The 20124-nt window shown below is 34.6% G+C and overlaps 1 protein-coding gene across 1 annotated transcript in view; it reads left to right on the top strand.

Moving 5' to 3' along the window:
* The window catches only part of LOC124369305 (tyrosine-protein phosphatase 99A-like), a 92866-nt gene extending 73001 nt beyond the window's left edge, over positions 1 to 19865 (top strand). Inside the window, exons 10-15 of the mRNA XM_046827243.1 lie at positions 132 to 420; positions 2489 to 2660; positions 7914 to 8047; positions 9607 to 9875; positions 15405 to 15540; positions 16668 to 19865. Coding sequence (XP_046683199.1) covers positions 132 to 420; positions 2489 to 2660; positions 7914 to 8047; positions 9607 to 9875; positions 15405 to 15540; positions 16668 to 16796 — 1129 coding nt within the window. The 3' untranslated portion in view covers positions 16797 to 19865. The remainder of the gene's footprint in view (positions 1 to 131; positions 421 to 2488; positions 2661 to 7913; positions 8048 to 9606; positions 9876 to 15404; positions 15541 to 16667) is intronic.
* The last annotated feature ends 259 nt before the right edge of the window (positions 19866 to 20124 follow it).

Here is a 20124-nt window from a genome sequence, read left to right as displayed (position 1 = left end):
GAAGCTGAGAGAAAGCCTTACGTGCAAAAAAAAAATGTTATTTTCTGCTTGTTTTAAATTTCAAAAGAAGTTTGGATAAGTTAAATTATATTGTTACAAGTTAATTGATAAAATTTGTATGCTATCCATAGTGCTGGAGTGGGTCGTACCGGAACATATATAGTTCTAGACTCTATGCTGAAGCAAATATGCCACAAAAATGAGGTAAATGTGTATGGATTCCTGCGCCACATCCGGACTCAACGCAACTTTCTAGTGCAGACTGAGGAACAATACATCTTCATCCATGACGCACTATTGGAGGCCATCACGTGTAGTGAGTCGAGCCTGAGTGCAGAGTGCCTATCTCACTTGCTCAAGACCTCTGCCCTTCCCGATCATTCACATGAACACTGGAAAAAACTCGAAACACATTTTCAGGTAAGTTTATGTGTAACCAAACATTTAATCATTAAATTGGTTTAGAAATTTAGAAACTATTATTGCCAATTTGTTTAACCCTCGAAGTTGCAGTTCAAAATTCCTGTAAATGTAAGCCAGGTGGTTAGACCCATTCCATAATAGTTTTATTATGAATACATATTTGTTATAAACCAATATGTGTTGTATATAATTTTCTAACAGAAACGTGTAGAATTTAATAGTGTAAAAGAATCATCTCAATATGAATAAATTTAATTTTTACATTAAGATTTTAGGAACAAAATTATACATGATAAAATTAAAAGGGAAGATTGCATCTGGCAAAGTCGCATAAATTGCGCATGATACATTAGCACGATTAGCTATAGGTGCAAATTGCACTAAGTTGAAACTAAAATAGCTAATCTGGTACTATAAGAAGAATCAATGGCTGATAAAGGTTTTAGGACAAGTTGTATGCATTGCACAAGTGAAAAATAATAATCAAGTTGCAATGTTCATCACACCGTGTAACTTTTTACATAAATGAATAATAGTTGGAGCCTCTGAAGGTTAAATTTCATTGACACTTTCCTTTAACATATCTTCCTTAAAGACAGAAAAATGTTTATAAAATGTTTGTGATCAAATGAGGATTTATAGGCATGGAAGTAAGAATTTTGGGTAGTTTTAAACCCAAAAGGAAAAACTACTGGCAGATAAAAATGTTATTTTTACTGTATGTATATGCAACATGACTTCAAGAAATTACATGTTTTAATGATTTATGACTTTAGCAAATTATATAATTCAATCCAACATATGTATTAATTTGATTTGTTTTTATATTTTAAGGTTATTACAAATACTCTGATCATGAGCTCAGTCCCGAAACTAGTCAGTAATAGAGTATAAAAGATTTAAAGACTACTGTAGTTATTTAAACTAATTTGTAACACACACACGTATATAATTATATGTTTGTCCTTGTGGCACAACAAACTCAAATTGGACAAATCCTCATATATCAAAGAAGACAATCAGCATTGTTTTGATGTGACATTTGTTCATGCATGCTTTTTTGGATTTGGGAGAATATTGTGTGTGCCACTTGTGCATTAAGATCTCAAAATACATTTCTCCTCAAAGGCCTCCTAAAGCATTTGATAAGTTTCTGTTGCACTCTTCCCAAGTCGCACACAAAACTTTATCGCGTACTGCTGTTCTAGCGAGTGCTCCATTGCGCCATGACATAATTGAAAAACAGGTTTTGAGCAAAGACACGTCCTACCAATCATACTGCTTGAAGTTAACTGAGACCGGGTATGCGTTTGGAAGGGCAGAGTCCCCACTACATTCTGACCGGTCTGAGCGTGCTGCAATAAATAGTCGCGTCATAACAAAATCATGTTTATTACTTTTATAATGTACCCTGAATCCTTATCATAAGATGATTTCTGTGGTGTGGTAACAAGATACGCTCAAATACTATAATGTCTTCAATTCTTTATGGTAAGATAAAAAGTAGTTTTTCAGTTTTTATTCTTGTTACTAAAGGTATCTTACTGGGCTTTAACAAAAATACATTTTTAATTATAAAAAATTTATCCAACTAAATAATTACTGCAGTTGGTATTATAGGCATATTGTACCACATTAAGTGAACTAAAAATTGGTTTACTTAAAATCAGTTGACTGCCCAAGTTTTCTATGACATTTGCTAAAATTGTAACAACAAAATTAAAATTAAAACATTCAACCAAGAAATATACACTTAATACAAAAACCTATTTTTATAAAAAGAAATAAAACATGCTTTACATTTGTTATACAAAAGTTTTAGTCATGAGTATGTTTTGTTGGTCCTTGTATGCCAGCACTGGCAGGCTGGGGCCGATAATATCGCTTTCTTCCAGTTGTCACATGTCCTTTTCTCACCATTATCGTCAGTTTGATGTTCTTGCCTTCCATTATTAAACTCAAAGTTTATGTAAATAAATATTATTTGACTTCAAAAGTTGCCATCTAGACCTCAACAATTATTACAGATTTATTTAGTTGATAATTGAATATTATTTTATTCTAGGCCTTAACTGCTTTTCAACCTAAGGATTATAATCTAGTATCTGCGAACAAACCTTGTAATCAAGTGAAAAACAGGAGCCAACAATTCATCCCTGTCGAGTGCTCTAGAGTTCACTTGACTCCAAAACCTGGAGTGGATGGCAGTGACTACATTAATGCGTCCTGGTGTCTTGGTGAGTTTGTATAAGTTAATTTATGAATAAAATGTAATAAATAAGAGCCACTTCACAAACAAATACTTTATGTAACACTTGTTTCAGTTATGTCACATATTTGCTCAGCCAGTACAACACTTTTCTAGCGTATAAAGAGAGATTAGAAATAAAAATAATTAATAAGTAGGGGGTTAAAAACAGAACCTCTATGATCAAAGCCACTATAGAGGACAGCTGAAACATAGCAATATAAAATAGAATATAAAAAAAGATTAAATGTATGGTTTCGGAATCGGTGACTCAAATGAAATACTTAGGTTTAATAATAGACTCAAATCTTTCTTGGAAGAGCCATGTAAACAAATTAAAGAGAGGCTAGTGAGAACTGTTAGGAGTTTTTACTTGTTAAGGAACATTTGTCCAAAAAAAGTCCTGATTAACATGTATCATGGCTTAGTTGGATCTCGATTAAGATATGGACTAGCTTGCTGGGGAGGCACTTACGTCAGCACATTATATCCTATTATAATCCTCCAAAAGTCCTTCCTCAGAATCATAACCAATTCCCGTTTTACTGATCATTCCTGGCCATTATTTATGGAGTTAAAAATTCTTCCCTTTCGTAATTTGTATATTTATAAAGTTCTAAAAATTTTTTTATCAGAAGTTCAAAAAATTTTGACGAACGGAATTTACCTTATACATTAAGAAACAATTCTGTTTTTGTTTCTAAATCAAATCTAATTATGGTTCAACAATTTTTTTCGTGGACCGAGTGATAATCAATTTAATTTCTAAATATATTGATAAAAATGTCTCCTTAAACGTATATCTTAAAAATTTAAAATCGTTCCTTTTAAGTTTATCAGACTGTGAAAGCTTTCTCAGGGTAATTTCTTAAGAGAAGTGTCCATGTCATAAATTGGCATAGGGTATTTTAGGAACTGCTAGGCTGTTAGTTTGTAAGCACTTTATGTATTATAAAAAGGATTTATTACTTTTAATAATATATTTACAATTCAATTACTTGTTTTGCGAAGTCTTTTTATATAGTATTTTTATTAGTTTTGAAATTGTGTGCACAAACTTGTATATCTGAAGTTATGTGCTTTGTAGTAATGCAGCACAGCCATCCTCCAAGTCGTTTTTTGTTAATAATAGGGATGGCTACCCCAAACAGGCTTGCCTAGGGGGTATGTCTACTATTTCACAGCTTTACAGATACCTAGAAAAGTATTTATAATTTAAGAAAAACTGTATAAATTAATCAACCAAATTTTCTCTTTATGTTAATGTCTATTTCAGTTATTGTTTATTTTAAGAAATGTACTATATTATATCCTATATGTATATCATATGTGTGTAAATGTAAACTGTTTATCAAAGTTGTGGAATAAAGATTTTTTGAAATTGAAATTGAATTGAATTGAATTGGTTTTATGACCAGTAGAACCAGCAAATAATAAGTGCAATGACTTAAGAACACAATTTAGTAATAACCACTCTATGTGGCTTGTCCATGTGGAGAAATTCTTTAAAGCACACTTAAGGTTCAATGGGTTATCTCAATGGACTAAACCCCCATCTAACCTGTTTAAAATTATTGTTATACAGTGAAACGTAATGTAACTTGCATCTTTAAAAAAATGAAAATATGACTAAACTTAACCTATTACGGACGGCGGTGGGGCAGCTTTTAGATTGATTAGGATCAAGGCTCGGTGTGGCAATTAAAAGAATGTTTTATGTAACCAAGAATGTTTTGCTGCAGTAACCAAAATAGTTTGTGAGGCATTGCAGGCTTTTGAAAATAAGGAGTCAGTTTCTCTTTCTCTATTAGATTGGAGTAAAGCATTTAATTGTGTTCCATTAAATAGTATTTGAACTAAATTAGAGTTTTATGGAATATCTTCAAAGACTATGAAAATTATTGAGTCGTATTTAATAAATTGTAAACAGTATGTAAGTTTAAGAGGGACACAATCATCATTAATACATGTTTTCTTAGGCGTTCCGCAAGGTTCTGTCCTTGGACCCTTTTTCCTTGTGATAATCAATGATTTATCAAAAATTTTGGTGTGCATTCTGTCATCTATGCTAATGATTGAGTTCTGTTCTCTTGCCATAATAATCTAGAAAGTTTAATGGCTACAATGGTTGCAGCTCATAGTAATGCTCAGAAATGGTTCAAAACTAATAAACTTCTCTGCAATGAAAGTAAAACGCAAAATATATTACTTACTTAGCCATCTCAAAATGATTACCAATCTGTCAAATTACTGGGAATTTGTATTGACACGAAATTGAGTTGAAATGATCATGTTAACGGTTTAAGCAAAAAACTTTTGAGAGTTGATTTTCTGTTTTGGAAATTAAGATCTATAACATCTAAAATAAATAAATGTTTTATTGCAAGAACATAGTACATGTTATGGCAATCGTCAGAAAACATAATTAAGCTAAAAATTTTCCACTCATTCTTGTATCAGTCCCCTTTACACATACAGTTTTGACATTTACTCTCTCCCAGTCATTCAAATTGTTCCACCCTTTCCCCAGTCAGTAAACCAATTGCTAGGTCTCCCAATTATGTGCCATGATCTCGCCTGTACTGTAAAATGCATGTGTGATCAGTGTTGTTTTCAGACGAGTTTTAAATGCTTTCAGCATTGGGGCACTTTTAATCGCTTGGCAGTTTGTTGAAAAAATCGAACTCCTACCTCAGAAAGCAGTCGTTCATGAACTACCGTTCTGTGTCTTAAAGATCAGTAGTCGTCCCTGCCTCTCATTGCATAAGGGTGGATGTCACCACCTCTTATGGTTTCACATTTAGACTTGAAAAACATGTAGTTTTCCAAGATTTAGAGCCAAGGAAATGTCAAAAGTTTCAGGTTTTTTAAAGCTGGTCTGCACGACTCTCTCCATTGCGGTTTTGCAATTGTTTGGACTTCTTTTCTTTAACGATGAAAATTCTGGAAAAGTTTGCGCTTGTGCCACTCCGTAGGAGAGGAGGAGGGGGTAGATTAGTCCGTAATATGCCGTCATCAGTACCTGGATTGGGCAGAATTCTGACAGTTTCCGCAGGACATAAATGCCTGAGGATAACTTGGAACAAACATGGTCTACATGAGAATCCCAAGTTAAACCTTGATCTAGGTCCTAGAAATTTCATAGCGTAGACTTCAGTGATTTCAGTTTCATCCAACAAGACTGTTGGACTATAATTTGAATATCTTTGTTGCTAACTGAATTTGATGAAAGTTGATTTCAATGGATTTGTTTTCAGATTGAGCTCATTGTAATGTTTTTTTTTCCTTCCTGAGTGAAAAGGACAGTTTGTCCCTGCACTTAGTCCTAAAAGGACCTTTGTGCCTCCCTTACATTAATTTTGTGTCCTCAAAGTTCGAGGCTTTTGCAAAAACTGATCAGATTTGAGGGCTCCTGTTCTCTGATATCCTTGGGGCTGAGAAGATATGCTCCCAGGAATCTTTTCCGAGTTTCAAGATGGCAGGACAATCTAACCAGATATGCTCTGATGATTCCTCCTCTTCTCCACAGAGTCTACATTCGTCAGTCTGGCTAAGGCCCACCCTCATAAGATGTTTCTTTAGAGGGCCATGTAGTCTTATGTCCTCCTTATTCTGATCTAAGAGAGCTGTACACCCTTTTAACGTAAGGAGAGATAAACATTTTGGATAGTCTTAATCCTGAGGCTCTACTCCAAGTAATGTTTCTTATCCTCTTTTCCCAACATTGAAATGTTGAACTGAACTGTTTAGCTCAATGAAAGCAATTTTTTCAAGTGCTTCTTGTGATTTTGAGTTGAGACAGAGAGTCATGTCATCTGTGTATTGGACTAGCCGCCCTTATTGCACAGCTCCTTCGATCTAACACGTGAAGTGAATGAATTGTGTTCGATTACTAAGATACGATTCAAGCCACTTGAGTGACCTTCCCTGTATCCCATAATGCTCCAGTTTGTGAATGAGGATTTGATGGTCAACACAGTCAAAAGCTTTTGATAGTCAAGGAATATACTCAGAGTATCCCCTCGACTTTCAATTCCTTCTACCACTGCATCAACCAGACGCACGACTGCGCCCACTGTCGATTTACTGCTTCGGAATCCAAATTGGTTTGCAGATAGAAGACGGTGCTTGTCCAGAAAATTTACACACCCGGAAAGAAAAAGCTTCTCAAAGATTTTGCTGAAGACCGGCAGCATTGAGATTGGCGGTAATTTTGAATAGAAAGAGGGTCGCTCTTCTTGAAGATTGGCCTGACTTTGGCCTTTTTGATAGAGGAGTGAAAGGTCCCTGAGTGAAAAGAGAGGTTAATGAGATGTTCAAGTGGCCCCAGTAAATGCTTAGAACATTGTTGTAGTAGATACGTTGACACGTGATTTGAGTCATTTGACCGTTTTGCTGGAAAATCTCTTATCACTCTGGCAATGTCCTCCTCTGATATCGGGATCAGTGCTATTGAAGCCACTGGACTCTGTACTAATGGGGGAGTAGGTTTACTATGTGGTGGACGAAGTCCCTGGTCAACTCCAGCCGAAGAAAAAATCTGTTAAACTTGTCAGCTATCCTTGGAAGGGTCGTTGATAACTTTATTTTCTATGTGCAGTTCAATTAGTTTGTCAGTCAATGGTTTTTTATTATTAATGAGGTTAAAGAAGCCCATGCGGTTTTTGAGGCGTTTTTCGATGTGAGCAATGCTTTGTTTACATTGTAAGCTTTTGCAACTTTTTGAATTCCTTGTTGGTTGTGTGCTTGCTAATTTCTGAGAAAAAGACAATTTTTTCTCTAGGAACCAAATACCTATGGTAATCCATGCGCACTTCCTTTTTTTGGTCTTTGTTGGGTATTCTTGAGGGGACAGTTCACATCTAAATGAAAATTAAAGGTGTTTTCGAATGTTTTAAATTGCAGCTCAAGAGGGTCTTCAAAATTTAGAAACCTCTAACTCTCTTTTTTCAGAAAAAAGTTGAGTAATGGTATGTTTGTGTCTACCACCATTTACAAACATACTGAGGAGCAGAACAACAAATACTCATGTGAGCTCATTCGACCAGTGTTTTTATTGTATTACTATGAAAACAACAAAATATTAAACCTATCTGAAAGCATTTGAACATATTCTAGTAAAAATGTCAAGAAATATAATAATTATGGTTAACTACCGAACTGAGGTTGTAGCGAGTAGCTTTTTGTCCTCTGATCCCAGTTAGTACGTTTGATGTTAAATGGGTTGGTTTATTATATGCAGGATTCAAGAAGCTGCGAGAGTTCATATTGACACAGCATCCACTGACGAGCACTGTGTTTGACTTCTGGCAGATGGTCTGGGACCACAATTCACAGACAGTTGTATTGCTCTCTCCTCTCACTCCTGACTCAGAGGTATTGTATTTTCATACAGGACGCAGTATAAAAGCAAAAATTAGAGGTGTGTGGAAAAATTGTTGTAATTGAATCTAGAAATGCTACTCATTCAGTTAGAATGCTCATTAGTCTTTAAATTTGAATAGATAAGTAAAACTTGCTCAAACAATGACAAATAAAATAGCTGATTTTATACAATAGTAATAGAACAGTAAAATATTTTAAATTGTCATTCATTGATTTTTAAGTTGGACTACAAGACAAGGTCAAAATAGGTGGTGATGTATATTCATGGTTTTTGCACCACACGGATATCTCATATAGGCCATGTCGAGGATTTTGATATTGTTCCCCTTCCTACTTGCAATTTATCTCTTCATGTTAATCCACAAAGTCGAGATTTAAAACAGCTGTATGTATTATTGTACTGCAGGCATCAGAATTTTTACTTGGCGTTTAATACTTAATTAATTACTGATACCTCGAATGAAATAATATATTTTAGATTATTATTATCTATAATATAGTTATTATATCGATTATAGTTCTGTGCAAACTATTTAATCGTTATTATTTTTCAAAGTATTTAACAATAAATTTAACATTTTAATACACTAATAATCAAAAGAATAATTAGAATACAAACATTTGCTGATAGAACCACAATGTTCAGGGTAATGCATAATTTAAAGAGATGTTTTGTACATTGGAAAACTAAGCATTATGAAAAGAAGGTAATTCTAATAAAATACAACACAGTTTAATTTATCAGTGGAATGTTTTTATTAAAAAATATTTGAAATTGATTAAAATATAGTGTTTTAATAAAAATCCTAAGGTAATTGAAATGTACATAATACAACAAAATTGACTACTAATAAAATCTAACTGCTGATAAGTAAATCAAATAAATTGTATAAAACAGTTGTTACTCCATGAATTAATGAATGTTCAAACTTAGGTTCTTTATGATATGGTATAATACTTTTTTATACTTAGGTGTAGTCGTAGATTGTTTTCTCTTTTTGTAAAATAATACGTATGTTTACTTTCTCTGCAAACGGCACAATCTTTATTTTTTCCTCTATCCAGGTTATTTATAAGGTGCAGCTTGTCTTTTATATGTTTGCCTTTATTAAAAGTTGCTGGTCTTTGTCTTTTCTTTTAATTTATTTTATTTACTACTAGCCTTTTTGGGATGGGAAGTCTTAAACTGTTGGGAAGTGGTAAAATGTTGGATTGAAAATTAACATATCCACCTGATCTATTTGTCTTGGGCAAGTACTCAGGTACATTCCCTGTTCTCAAGATCCCTAACTGACTATAAACGTTCAGTCTTGGAACAGAGAAGAATTTGAAGAAATTAATATTTTTAGCCTAAATATTTGAAGTAAATAATTTCAAGTAAGTAATAATGATGTTTCTTTTATCTGATCAAAATGTATCATACTCATCCCGGGTAGTGTGTAATATTGGAGAAAATGTTTATTCTTTTGATAGTAGTAAGATTCTTAAAAGTGTTTCTAGCTTACAATGTCTCTATGTCTGAATTATAAAATATCTCAAATTTGCTCCAGGAGTACTGTGTGTTTTGGCCTGCTGAAGGGGAAACCTTGGATGGGGAGAACTTCAAGGTGAAATTGATAGAAGAGAGTGAGCTGGATGGCACTGTGTCCAGAGACCTCACAGTACAGTCTTTGCAAGATGACTATGAGCTCACTGTTCGCATCATACAGTCTCCGGTCCCAGAACCTCTGTCAGACCTTCCAGCACTCTTCCAACTTCTCTCCACTGTCCAACAATGGCACCTTGAATATCAGAATGGGCCTATTATTGTAATTGACAGGTAAATTCTATTGTCATCACTCACTACTCTTACCATAAGATTATTTTTATCCTCAAATTATTTCACTTTTTGGTAAAACTTGCCAAAGTGGGGTAGTTTGTTTTGCATATGTGGTAGATTTTTTACCACTTTTAAAAATATAGCTATTTTGCAATAAACACGTTTACATCTTTGAACATTTCCAACGTTAATCAATCATATCTTAGGGTGAGTACACTCTATAACTCTTCAATACACACAAATCTGAATTCTTGTGGTGAGCTGAGGTATGAGTGATGATCATTGGGCAAATTTTCTGGTGGTTTTTGCTATTGGTGCTTTAAGCTTCATGCGCCTCTCCCTTTTCCCTTAGTTCTAACCAAACAGAACTTCTTTATAGCTAGAGTCATTTGTCAGCAATCTCCTACCTATGTCAGCTACAATAAATGAGGTAAGCAAAACATACATATTCTGTGTTTTCCTAATCTACTACCATGTCATCTGCAAAGATCATAATACATAGGTCAAATACATAACTAATTGAATAGAGCTCCATTTAATACACTTCCTTTTTTATTCCAAACCAGTCTATTAATATGGCTGTAGTTTACACCTTACAGATGTTTACTCAAAGTTTAAGGGGGTTATTCTACTCTTGTATGTTTACAGATGCAACTTCAATCAACTGAAGCATATTCTAATGGACCATTCACACTGGTAGTTAAAAAAACTTTGGATGATCATTTACAATCTGATGAAGTAAGAGGCATATTGTTTTAACCTGACATAGATGATGATTGTTCGGTCCATGAGAGTGATATAGAATCCAATATAGGAGAAGAATTTGAGAATGAACTACGAGCTGAGTTAGGTGATGATTATAAACAATGCAGATATAACTATTTAGTAATAACTCCAATTACAGAAGATGAAAGTCTTGTGGAGGAGGACACTTTTGATCCAATACAAGAAGAATAAGCCGTTGTAGGCAAGGATGTAGAAACTGATGAATTATGTAGACAATGGAATACAAATGACCCTAAATTTAAAAAAAACATTGTATGGGTAATAGCGGCTATAAATCTCCACAAGAAAAACAACCACAGACTCTGTTCAAGTTTTTCCAACTTTTCTTTGATGATAATCTGTTGTCTGAAATCGCTAAAGAAAGTAACCGGTATGCTGCAGAAAAAATCAGAATGAAAGCACCACTTCCAAAACGATCTATGTGGTGGTCGTGAAAGGAAACGTCAGTACCTGAATTAAAAGCTTTTCTGAGTGTGCTCATACATATGGGAATGAACGAAAAGCTCAAGTTAGATGATTTCTTTTCAACAGATTGGGTGGACTACCAACCGTTCTTCAAAGACGTTTTTAGTTAGGAGAGGTTTTTGCAATTATTTTGGAATCTTCATGTTAGTCCACCCCGTTCTTGACCAGTTGCTGGTACACTAACACGTTCAGGGAAAATCTGTAATGTGGTGGCATATCTTGATAAAAGATTTGGAGAGTACTATACACCAAAAAATAAGATTAGTGTAGATGAAAGCACAGTTGGCCACAAAGGAAGAGTAATATTTAAAGTGTATAATGACAAGCCCATAAAATGGTGGATTAAAGTTTTTTTGCTATCCGAATCAAAATCAGGATACATATGCGCGATAGAGCCTTACTTTGGAAAAAATACAATTGCATGTATGCCAAGACCGGACTTATGTGCTACCAGCCGCATAGTCCTACATCTGATTGACAAGCTACAGTCTTCCTATCAAGATTTAGAAGGCATGCATGTACGAGGTCCAATCAAAAAGTATCCGACCTCGTCATGTATCGCGGCTTCTGCTGCCAATAATGAGATAAGATTTGTTGCGACAATAGTTCCTACTATGATAAGGAAAGGTACAAAGTCTTATCTTTATCCCCCGACTGGTTCGCCGGAGACGGGTCAGTATGTACTGATAAGTCAAGTGCGCGTATCGGTTTTCTCTAACTGTGAAGATGACGGAAAAAGCGGAACAACGTTATTGCATTAAATTTTGCGTGAAACTCGGAGAAAAACATAGTGAGACCATTCGGAAAATTCAGCTAGCATTCGAAAATGAGGCAATGAGTGTTACGCAGATTAAAGAGTGGTATAACCGTTTCAAAAGTGGTCGAACCTCGGCAGAAAGTGACGCGCGTTCGGGCCGACCAAAAACAAGTCGAACACCGGAAATCATCGAGAAAGCAAAAGTTTTGATCTGTGAAAATCGTCGAATGACTGTGGAGGAAGTAAGTACTGAGTTAGATGTCAGTTTCGGATCAGCTGAAGCAATTTTAACGGATGACTTGGGATTGCGCCGGGTAGCCGCAAAATTTGTGCCAAAATTGCTGACAGACGAGCAGAAGCAACGGCGATTGGATGTTGCTGAGGACATGCTGCAATGTTGTGAGGATGATGCGGACTTTTTGACATCGATAATAACTGGAGACGAAAGTTGGATCTATGGATATGACCCTGAGACCAAATTTGAGTCATCACAATGGCAGTCTCCCCAGGATCCTCGGCCAAAAAAAGCAAGGCAAGTTCGAAGCAATGTCAAAGTGATGCTTACTGTTTTTTTCGACCACCATGGAGTTGTGCACCATGAATATGCCCCTGAGGGTCAAACTGTGAATGCACAGTACTATTTAAGTGTCCAACGTCGTCTCCGAGATGCGATTCGCCGCAAAAGACCTGACTTGTGGGCGTCTCAAAATTGGCGGCTACACCACGACAATGCGCCAGCTCATTCTTCCCAGCTCATTCAAACTTTTTTGGCGAACACGGCACTCCGCAAGTTCCTCAGCCTCCGTACTCTCCAGATATGGCTCCATGCGATTTTTGGCTCTTCCCCCACCTCAAAAAACCATTGAAAGGCACCAGATTTGAAAGTCGAGAAGCAATTATGAAAAAAACGACGGCTGATCTCATGGCGATGCCGAAAAATGATTTTCAAGACTGCTTCCAGAAGTGGAAACGTCGCTGGAATCGTTGTGTTGCTTCTCAGGGTGCTTATTTTGAAGAAAATTAACGCCAGCTTTTTTCAGGTAACTTCAGTTTTACGTTGCACCAAAAGGTAGGATACTTTTTGATTGGATCTCGTATTTACAGATCGCTTCTACACAAACCTTGATTTTGCAAAAGCCCTCTATGATAACAGAAAAGGCTTGCCAGAAGAAATACGATCAAAGAAGAAAAACAATGCTGGTAAACTTAAATTAAAGAAAGGTGATATAAAAAAGAAAAATGGACAAGTTGAAGTAGTTGAAAAGCCAGCCGTCATGTGTAAATACAATAAATCAATGGGGGGTATTGATCTGGCAGATCAGTATATATCGAGCTATTCATTTATAAGAAAGTCAATCAAGTGGTGGAGAAAAATTTTCTTCTGGTTCCTCAAAACAACTGTTTGAATTCCTTCATACTTTACAACGAACAAGAAGAAAGTGCGCCAAAAAAATATCGTAAAATGATGGTAAAAGATTTAACAAGAGATACCAGACACACGAGAAAACGAGGAAGTACAAGTATAAAAGAAGAAGAGAGGCTGAATGGAAAGCTTCACCTACCGTACCCACTTGATGGCGGAAAGACGAAAGACTGCGCAGTATGCAGTGACAGAAGGGCTGGCAAAGAAAGAAAACTTAGTAAGTTTTACTGCAAGACTTTTGCAAGCCAACCTGGACTACACATCAGTGGATGTTTTGAAAAATTTCATTCCGTAAAAAAATGTAAAGACTAAGAAAATTGCGAAATAGTTGTGACTGTGTAATGTGTGTATATAGCATATAGTAATAAAACATAGAACTGTACAGTACTGACATATTATTTTCTTACCTTTGTTAACAATATTAATGTAAGATTTATATTTAATAAATTCATGCCTATCTTAGTATTAGAAAGTTTCTATAAAAGTAAATTTTAAATTAGCCTATTATTCTTGACTGTGCAAATAAGACAAATGACACGTAGTGGGTCTATACACTGAAGTGATAGAAGGGATGGAAAATAGAGATAACTAGAAGACGTGTGCTAACTATTCTTGATTACACATAGATATGTATTTTAAAAGTTTTATTTTGTAAAAAAATGTATAATAGACTGAGAAAAATGTAAAATAGTTCACGTTTGAGTGTAACATAAATGTAAAGGCCTACTTTATAACATTTTATTTACATATCTTTGTTAACAATATACATTAAATTTTCCAAATGTATGTTTATCTTTGTATTAGAAAGATTCATTAAAAATAAATTTAAAATATTTTTCATTTTTTCTTTAAACGTTTAAATTGCTATGCAAATAATGCAGAGGAAATTAAAAAATAATTCCGATCTGAGGAGGCAAACAACAAATATGGCCGCCGAGCTGTCAATGAAAGAAGCGTGGCCATCTGTATTGGCTATACGAACTGCAAGGACAAACTACGGCAAAACTAACGCGAGCTGTCTGCAACCTTGGTGTGGCCGGTGCTGCTGGCCTTTCAAGCACAAAGGGTTAATATACTTAAAACAGTCTGTTGGACACATAAATAGTAGTTATATCAACATCAGAGGACTAGATAAAAAGACTAAAAGTTACCACATTAAAGGTGTGTATAGGCTCTTGGCTCCTGGCTATATCTTTTGTTCTGTTTAAGAACAAATTATTTCATGCATTTGTTGACGTTTAATAAATACCTGAATATTTTTTACTTGGCCCTATGTTTCCTTTTTTAAGGATTGGAATAATGTCTGTTTCTATTCCTTGATGTTACTCCTATTATTCTCATCTTGTACATCCAAAGTATTCCTTCCTTCTGGTCTTGCCTGCTGCCTTGCCTTCAAAATACCATAAATGAACATGCCTTTAGTAAAGTGACGTAGTCCACATACAGGTTTTATTCTTTGATATTTCTAGATGTGTCAAAAGATAGTAGGGCTCTTTCTCTTTTATATTGTATATGTTTTTTATCACCACTTTCTTTCTCTCAGCCTTAATTCTTTTATACAAAATTGCTTTTTACAACTTCTTTATTCCTGCTTGTGCATTTAAAACTATTTTCTCTTTCATTGTGTTTCATTGTCTTGTACAATTGAAAAACTAACAACTCCACAAATTGCAAGTATTTACTTAAAAAAAAAAAAAAATAATAAATTGATTGATTTAATCATTGCTTCTAATTTCCTCCTAAGTGCTACTAACTGTATTGAATTTTACCAGAAATGCCCACTGAATCTAAAGATTTGTAGAACACAAGAAAATTATTATTAACCTTTTGCGTTTGAAAGGCCAACAGTACTGGCCACACCAAGGTTGTCTAAGGACAAATTATAAATACTGCCTTTGAGTGCATAGGGTTAAAAAAAAGATTGTAATGAGAAAGGTTCGTGAAAAGAGTCTTATTTTATCCTTGACTTATACTACATGTCTCATCTACATAGTTATTATTTTTTCTATGTAAATTTTAGTTGGATTATCATAATTGAGGACTGAGTTTCAAATGTTGTTAATTTACAATAGTCACATGTTTTGGATTTTGTTTTTAGATTTGGAGGAACAGAAGCAGCAACATTTTGTTGTTTGGCAACCCTGACCAAGCAGCTAGACTACGAGAACCATGCAGATATCTGTATGTATGCAAAACTTTACCACAACAGGAGACCAGGAGTTTGGCAAACCATGGTAAGCCTGGCCAAGTCATCAATTTCTTACAATCTGTGCAATATTTATCAAACATTTCTTGAACACAAAAGGTACTAAGACCAAATATGAAAAACATAAATGGTGCTCAGTTAAAACGTTTTCTACATTAACCCTAACCCTAAATTTAAATACTCACTCATATAAGAACAGAAACCTGGGGCACTCCAGACTGGTCTTCACCTACTATTACAGACTGTAAGTGATCAGACAGGCGAGTAGAGACAATTCTTAATCATATGGTATTCTCTTCTTAATCTTTGTCATACAGTGTTTTATGTTTATTGTTTAGTTGTTTTTTCTCTGTTAAAGGCTTATGTCATAATAAATTGTTGCAAAATGGTAATGTATATGGTTTTATTGTAAGTATTTAATTGTAAGGTTTTTATTTTAAAATTTGACAATGTGTAAATAGAATATGATAAAATATATCATCCAAAGTATTATTTTCATATTATACATTTTGATGAATGCATGTCTATTTTGACATTATACATTGGTAATGAATGCTTAACAATGAATAAATATGATTGATTCATGTCTATCATCGCTTCTTGGTTGTTCATGTCACTAGTGATTCAAGTTTTTTAAGTTTGCCTTGTCAAAAGTGTCAGAGTTTAGCCACTTTCGCAGTAAATGTTTCTTTAGAGAAGCCTGGAGCACAGTAGACCTGGATAACTAATAAGTCAATTGAAGGGAAAGGAAAGGCAAGCAAGATGTCTCTACTACTAGCCAATGAAAGTAATTCTGGTTGGTGATTTCCATTGACACAGCAGTGAATTGGGGAAATAAATGGCAAAATATAACATGACAATTACCTGTTAATTTATCAAGACCTCAAGATTAGCACTATTGTATAGTGAAATACATTTTTGCAGGACAGCTATGTTTACTCTACAATGGCATCAAGATAGGCAGTATTTTATAATGAGATATTTTTTGCAGGACAGCTATCTGTTACTCTGGGAAGGCATCTCTAAGATCTAAGATAGGCAGTAATGTATACAGGCAGGATGTATGTGTGTGTGTTGATATGTTAAGACAGATACGTATTACTTTACCTAGGTTTTGAGATAGGCAATATTGTATGATGAAATGTGGTTTTGCAGGACAGCTACCTGTTGCTCTACCAAGCCCTTGAGGTTCTCTCTGCCAGTAAAGGAGTTTCACTAGTCCCAAGCCCTAGTCCTACCCACCTCCAGCCCAATGGCTACAACATCGCAGTTGATAAGTCATAGTCATTGTAAGGTTATGCCAAATGCTAAAAGCAATTTATACTATTAAGATTTTAGTCATCATTTATATCTAATTTAACACCATACCGGTTATAAGTTTATTGTGAACAAGAATCCTCTAGCTTTATACAAATATTGATCAAGAAATGTTATGTTAATGATTTATATTGTTTTATTAATATTGTATGTACATTAGTATTGTAAAATTTCAGTAAACTAATAATTATTTTTTATGTCAGTTTTTAATACTTAGTAATAACATCGCATTTCATGGCATCATTCATTATATTATAATAATAATGCTAATTATTCACTTTTTTACATTTTACTATGAAAAGTATCACTTTTATATTTGTACTTTAAGAAAATACAAGTTATTTATTGTTAGTTTTGCTAGTATAGATATAATTTATTTAGTGATAAACTGGAAATTGCTATAACCCTACAGTGGTAACTTCCTTGCAACAATTGTTATTCTGAATATAACAATGTGTATAATTTGTAAAATTCTGTGAACTATAATTTAATTAACCATTTGTTTCATGAACTCACACTATTTCTATCCTCTTTTACTCAGTTTTATTATTATTCTTTATAAAAGCTATTGAAACTAATCTGTGCTATTTCATGAAAAATATTCTTATTAATATTAAAAAATCACTACAGCCCCAATAATGTCACTTAACAGCGAATATTTTTGTCTGTCTAATTAAATCTGTGCCTAATTTTTGTGTTAAAAATTAAATAGTGGTTGACAAGATTACGTGTCCAAGGTAATGATTGAAGAGCTCCATAGCCACCACCAATATGCCATATATTTTTAACCTTCAGGTTAAGAATAAAAGTTATTATGGGAATTTAATAACAACTCTCATATTATTCTATAATTACATATAAAAAACTACACTTCTACCCATCTTGTATACAAATTTGGTCTTAATGGGATCACAATTTTCAGAGTTGCTGTTTGGCTGAAAATCACCCAAAACCAGTACCATTTTTTTCATTTTTATCAACATAAAGAACTGAAAATTATGAGTAAATAATTTGCTTTGTTTGTCTAAACGCAGGAATAAACAAGATAAGTTTTAATGTAACTCGTGGTATTATATCTCAACAGAGTTAGTTTGTGGTTAACTTTTTTCTCTTAATTAAAGGAGAGGTCTCGATCCCCTTACTCTGATATCTTACCATTATCAATAAACATGTCAAGGAACTGATAAACGAGTTTGAAATTTCCACATTTTTAAATTTAAAACTAATTATTCAGGTTATACAGGGTATATCAAAAAGATTCATCCTATTTGGCATGTCTATATTTCGAACAGTAGTAAACATATAAAATTACTAATTTTTTTTAGCTGAAAGGGAAACTCAAAAAGTTTTTTTTTCATACCTTTTCAAAGGTGTTCAATATGTCCACTTTTAGATACATGGCATATGTCTATGCGGTATTCAAATTCATCCCACACTGCAGCGAGCATGTCCTGAGTTACTGATTCCACTGCTGTTGTAATGCGATTCCTCAGCTCATCCATTGTTGTTGGTAGTGGAGGCACATATACAGAGTCTTTGATGAAACCCCACAAGAAAGTATCACATACAAAAAGGTCTGGTGACCTTGGAGGCCAGAAATGTAAGGATGCGTCATTTTGTCCAGTGCGGTCGATCCACCGGTCACGAATTCTTTGATTTAAAAATTGCCGGACTGTCAGATGCCAATGTGGCGGTGCCCCGTCCTGTTGGTAAATGAAGTCATTCGAATCAGTCTTCAATTGGGGGAAAATATAATTCTCAAGCATATCGAGATTTGTTATTCCTGTAACAGTGTTCTCAGCAAAGAAAAATGGACCGAACACATTTTCCCGTGAAACCGCGCAAAACACATTAAATTTTGGAGAGTCTCTCTCATGTTGCACAATTTCAAGTGGTTTTTCTGTGCCCCTTATTCTAACGTAACGGTTTACCTTTCCATTTAAATGAAATGTTGCCTCATCGCTAAACACTATACGCGATACAAAATGCTCATCGTCCATCATCTTATCAAGAACGAAGTTACAAAACTCCACGTGTCGTTCTTTAACACCCTCATAAAGAGCTTGCATTATCTGAAGTCTGTATCCTTTCACGCGTAATCGTCGACGCAACACATGCCAGACGGACATAGGAGGCATGTTGAGCTGTCGAGCAGCGCGGCAAACAGATTTCTGAGGGCTGCGTGTGAAACAATGGCGGACGCGCTCCACGTCTTCATTGGACACTCTGGGACGGCCCGGTGACTTGCCTTTACACAGACAATCTGTTTCTTGAAATTGTGCATACCACGTCTAATGCTCAGTGATGTAGGAGGATCAACACCATATTTATTAAGAAAGTCACTCTGAACAGTTATTACAGACTCACACTGCGAAAAAAGTAGACAACAAAACGCTTTTTGTGGTGCAGACGCCATTTTCACTAGAAATGAAGTAGGCGTTCACTGAAGCGCGCTGCTGCTACCTAACGGGAACCATGTAAAACTTTAAAAGATACTCTTTTCAACAGTACGTTGTTGGTGCATTTAGCTCAACAAACAGAATAGTTATGATTTTATTAAATCTGATGATTGTTTTTGATACACCCTGTATATTAAAGACAATGCAAAACCTAATAATGCATTGTTTCTCACAAATGGATTTGTTTTACTTGTACGATTCTAAATGTATATGCAATCAGAAAATGTGTACAGTATTAGGTAAACATGTTTAATATATAATTTACATTATTTTCAAATTCCGCACTTATTTTCATTTTCAGTAGTTTACATTTTCTTTTATTTGACCTATTTTAATTTGAAAATATAGTTAATTTATGAAGCATATTTGAATCAGTGTTCTCATATTATAATACTACTTAACAAAATACCACCAAATTAAATTAATAATAACAAATAAAAAAAATGTATAGTTAAAGTACAGTCAGTAGGACTAGTTACAGGGATGCTACAGGTCAGGGAAATCAGGGAAGTCAGGGAAAAGTCAGGGGAAAAAAACAGGACTGGAAATCAGGGAAAAGTCAGGGAATCCGGTCTCAAGTCAGGGAATTTCAACGTTGGTCAGGGAAAAATATAAAATCCCTTTAGACAAATAAACTTACTGCTGCCGCGCCGAGTCCAAGCCTGCAGACGACGCGGCGCATGAAGCAGGCTTTTTTGCTTTTTTATATTTGCCACCCTGTTTTTTTTTTTTTTTTTTCCACTGCTGTTGTAATGCGATTCCTCAGCTCATCCACCCTGTTAGCCTCAACACCGCTTTTTTCCACCCATTAATTGCCAAAAACCCTAGGGATTGCG

This window comes from Homalodisca vitripennis, chromosome X, assembly GCF_021130785.1.
Source record: "Homalodisca vitripennis isolate AUS2020 chromosome X, UT_GWSS_2.1, whole genome shotgun sequence".
Lineage (NCBI taxonomy): Eukaryota > Metazoa > Arthropoda > Insecta > Hemiptera > Cicadellidae > Homalodisca > Homalodisca vitripennis.
The sequence above is the reverse complement of the archived record's forward strand: the minus strand, read 5'-3'. Positions and strand labels throughout refer to the sequence as shown.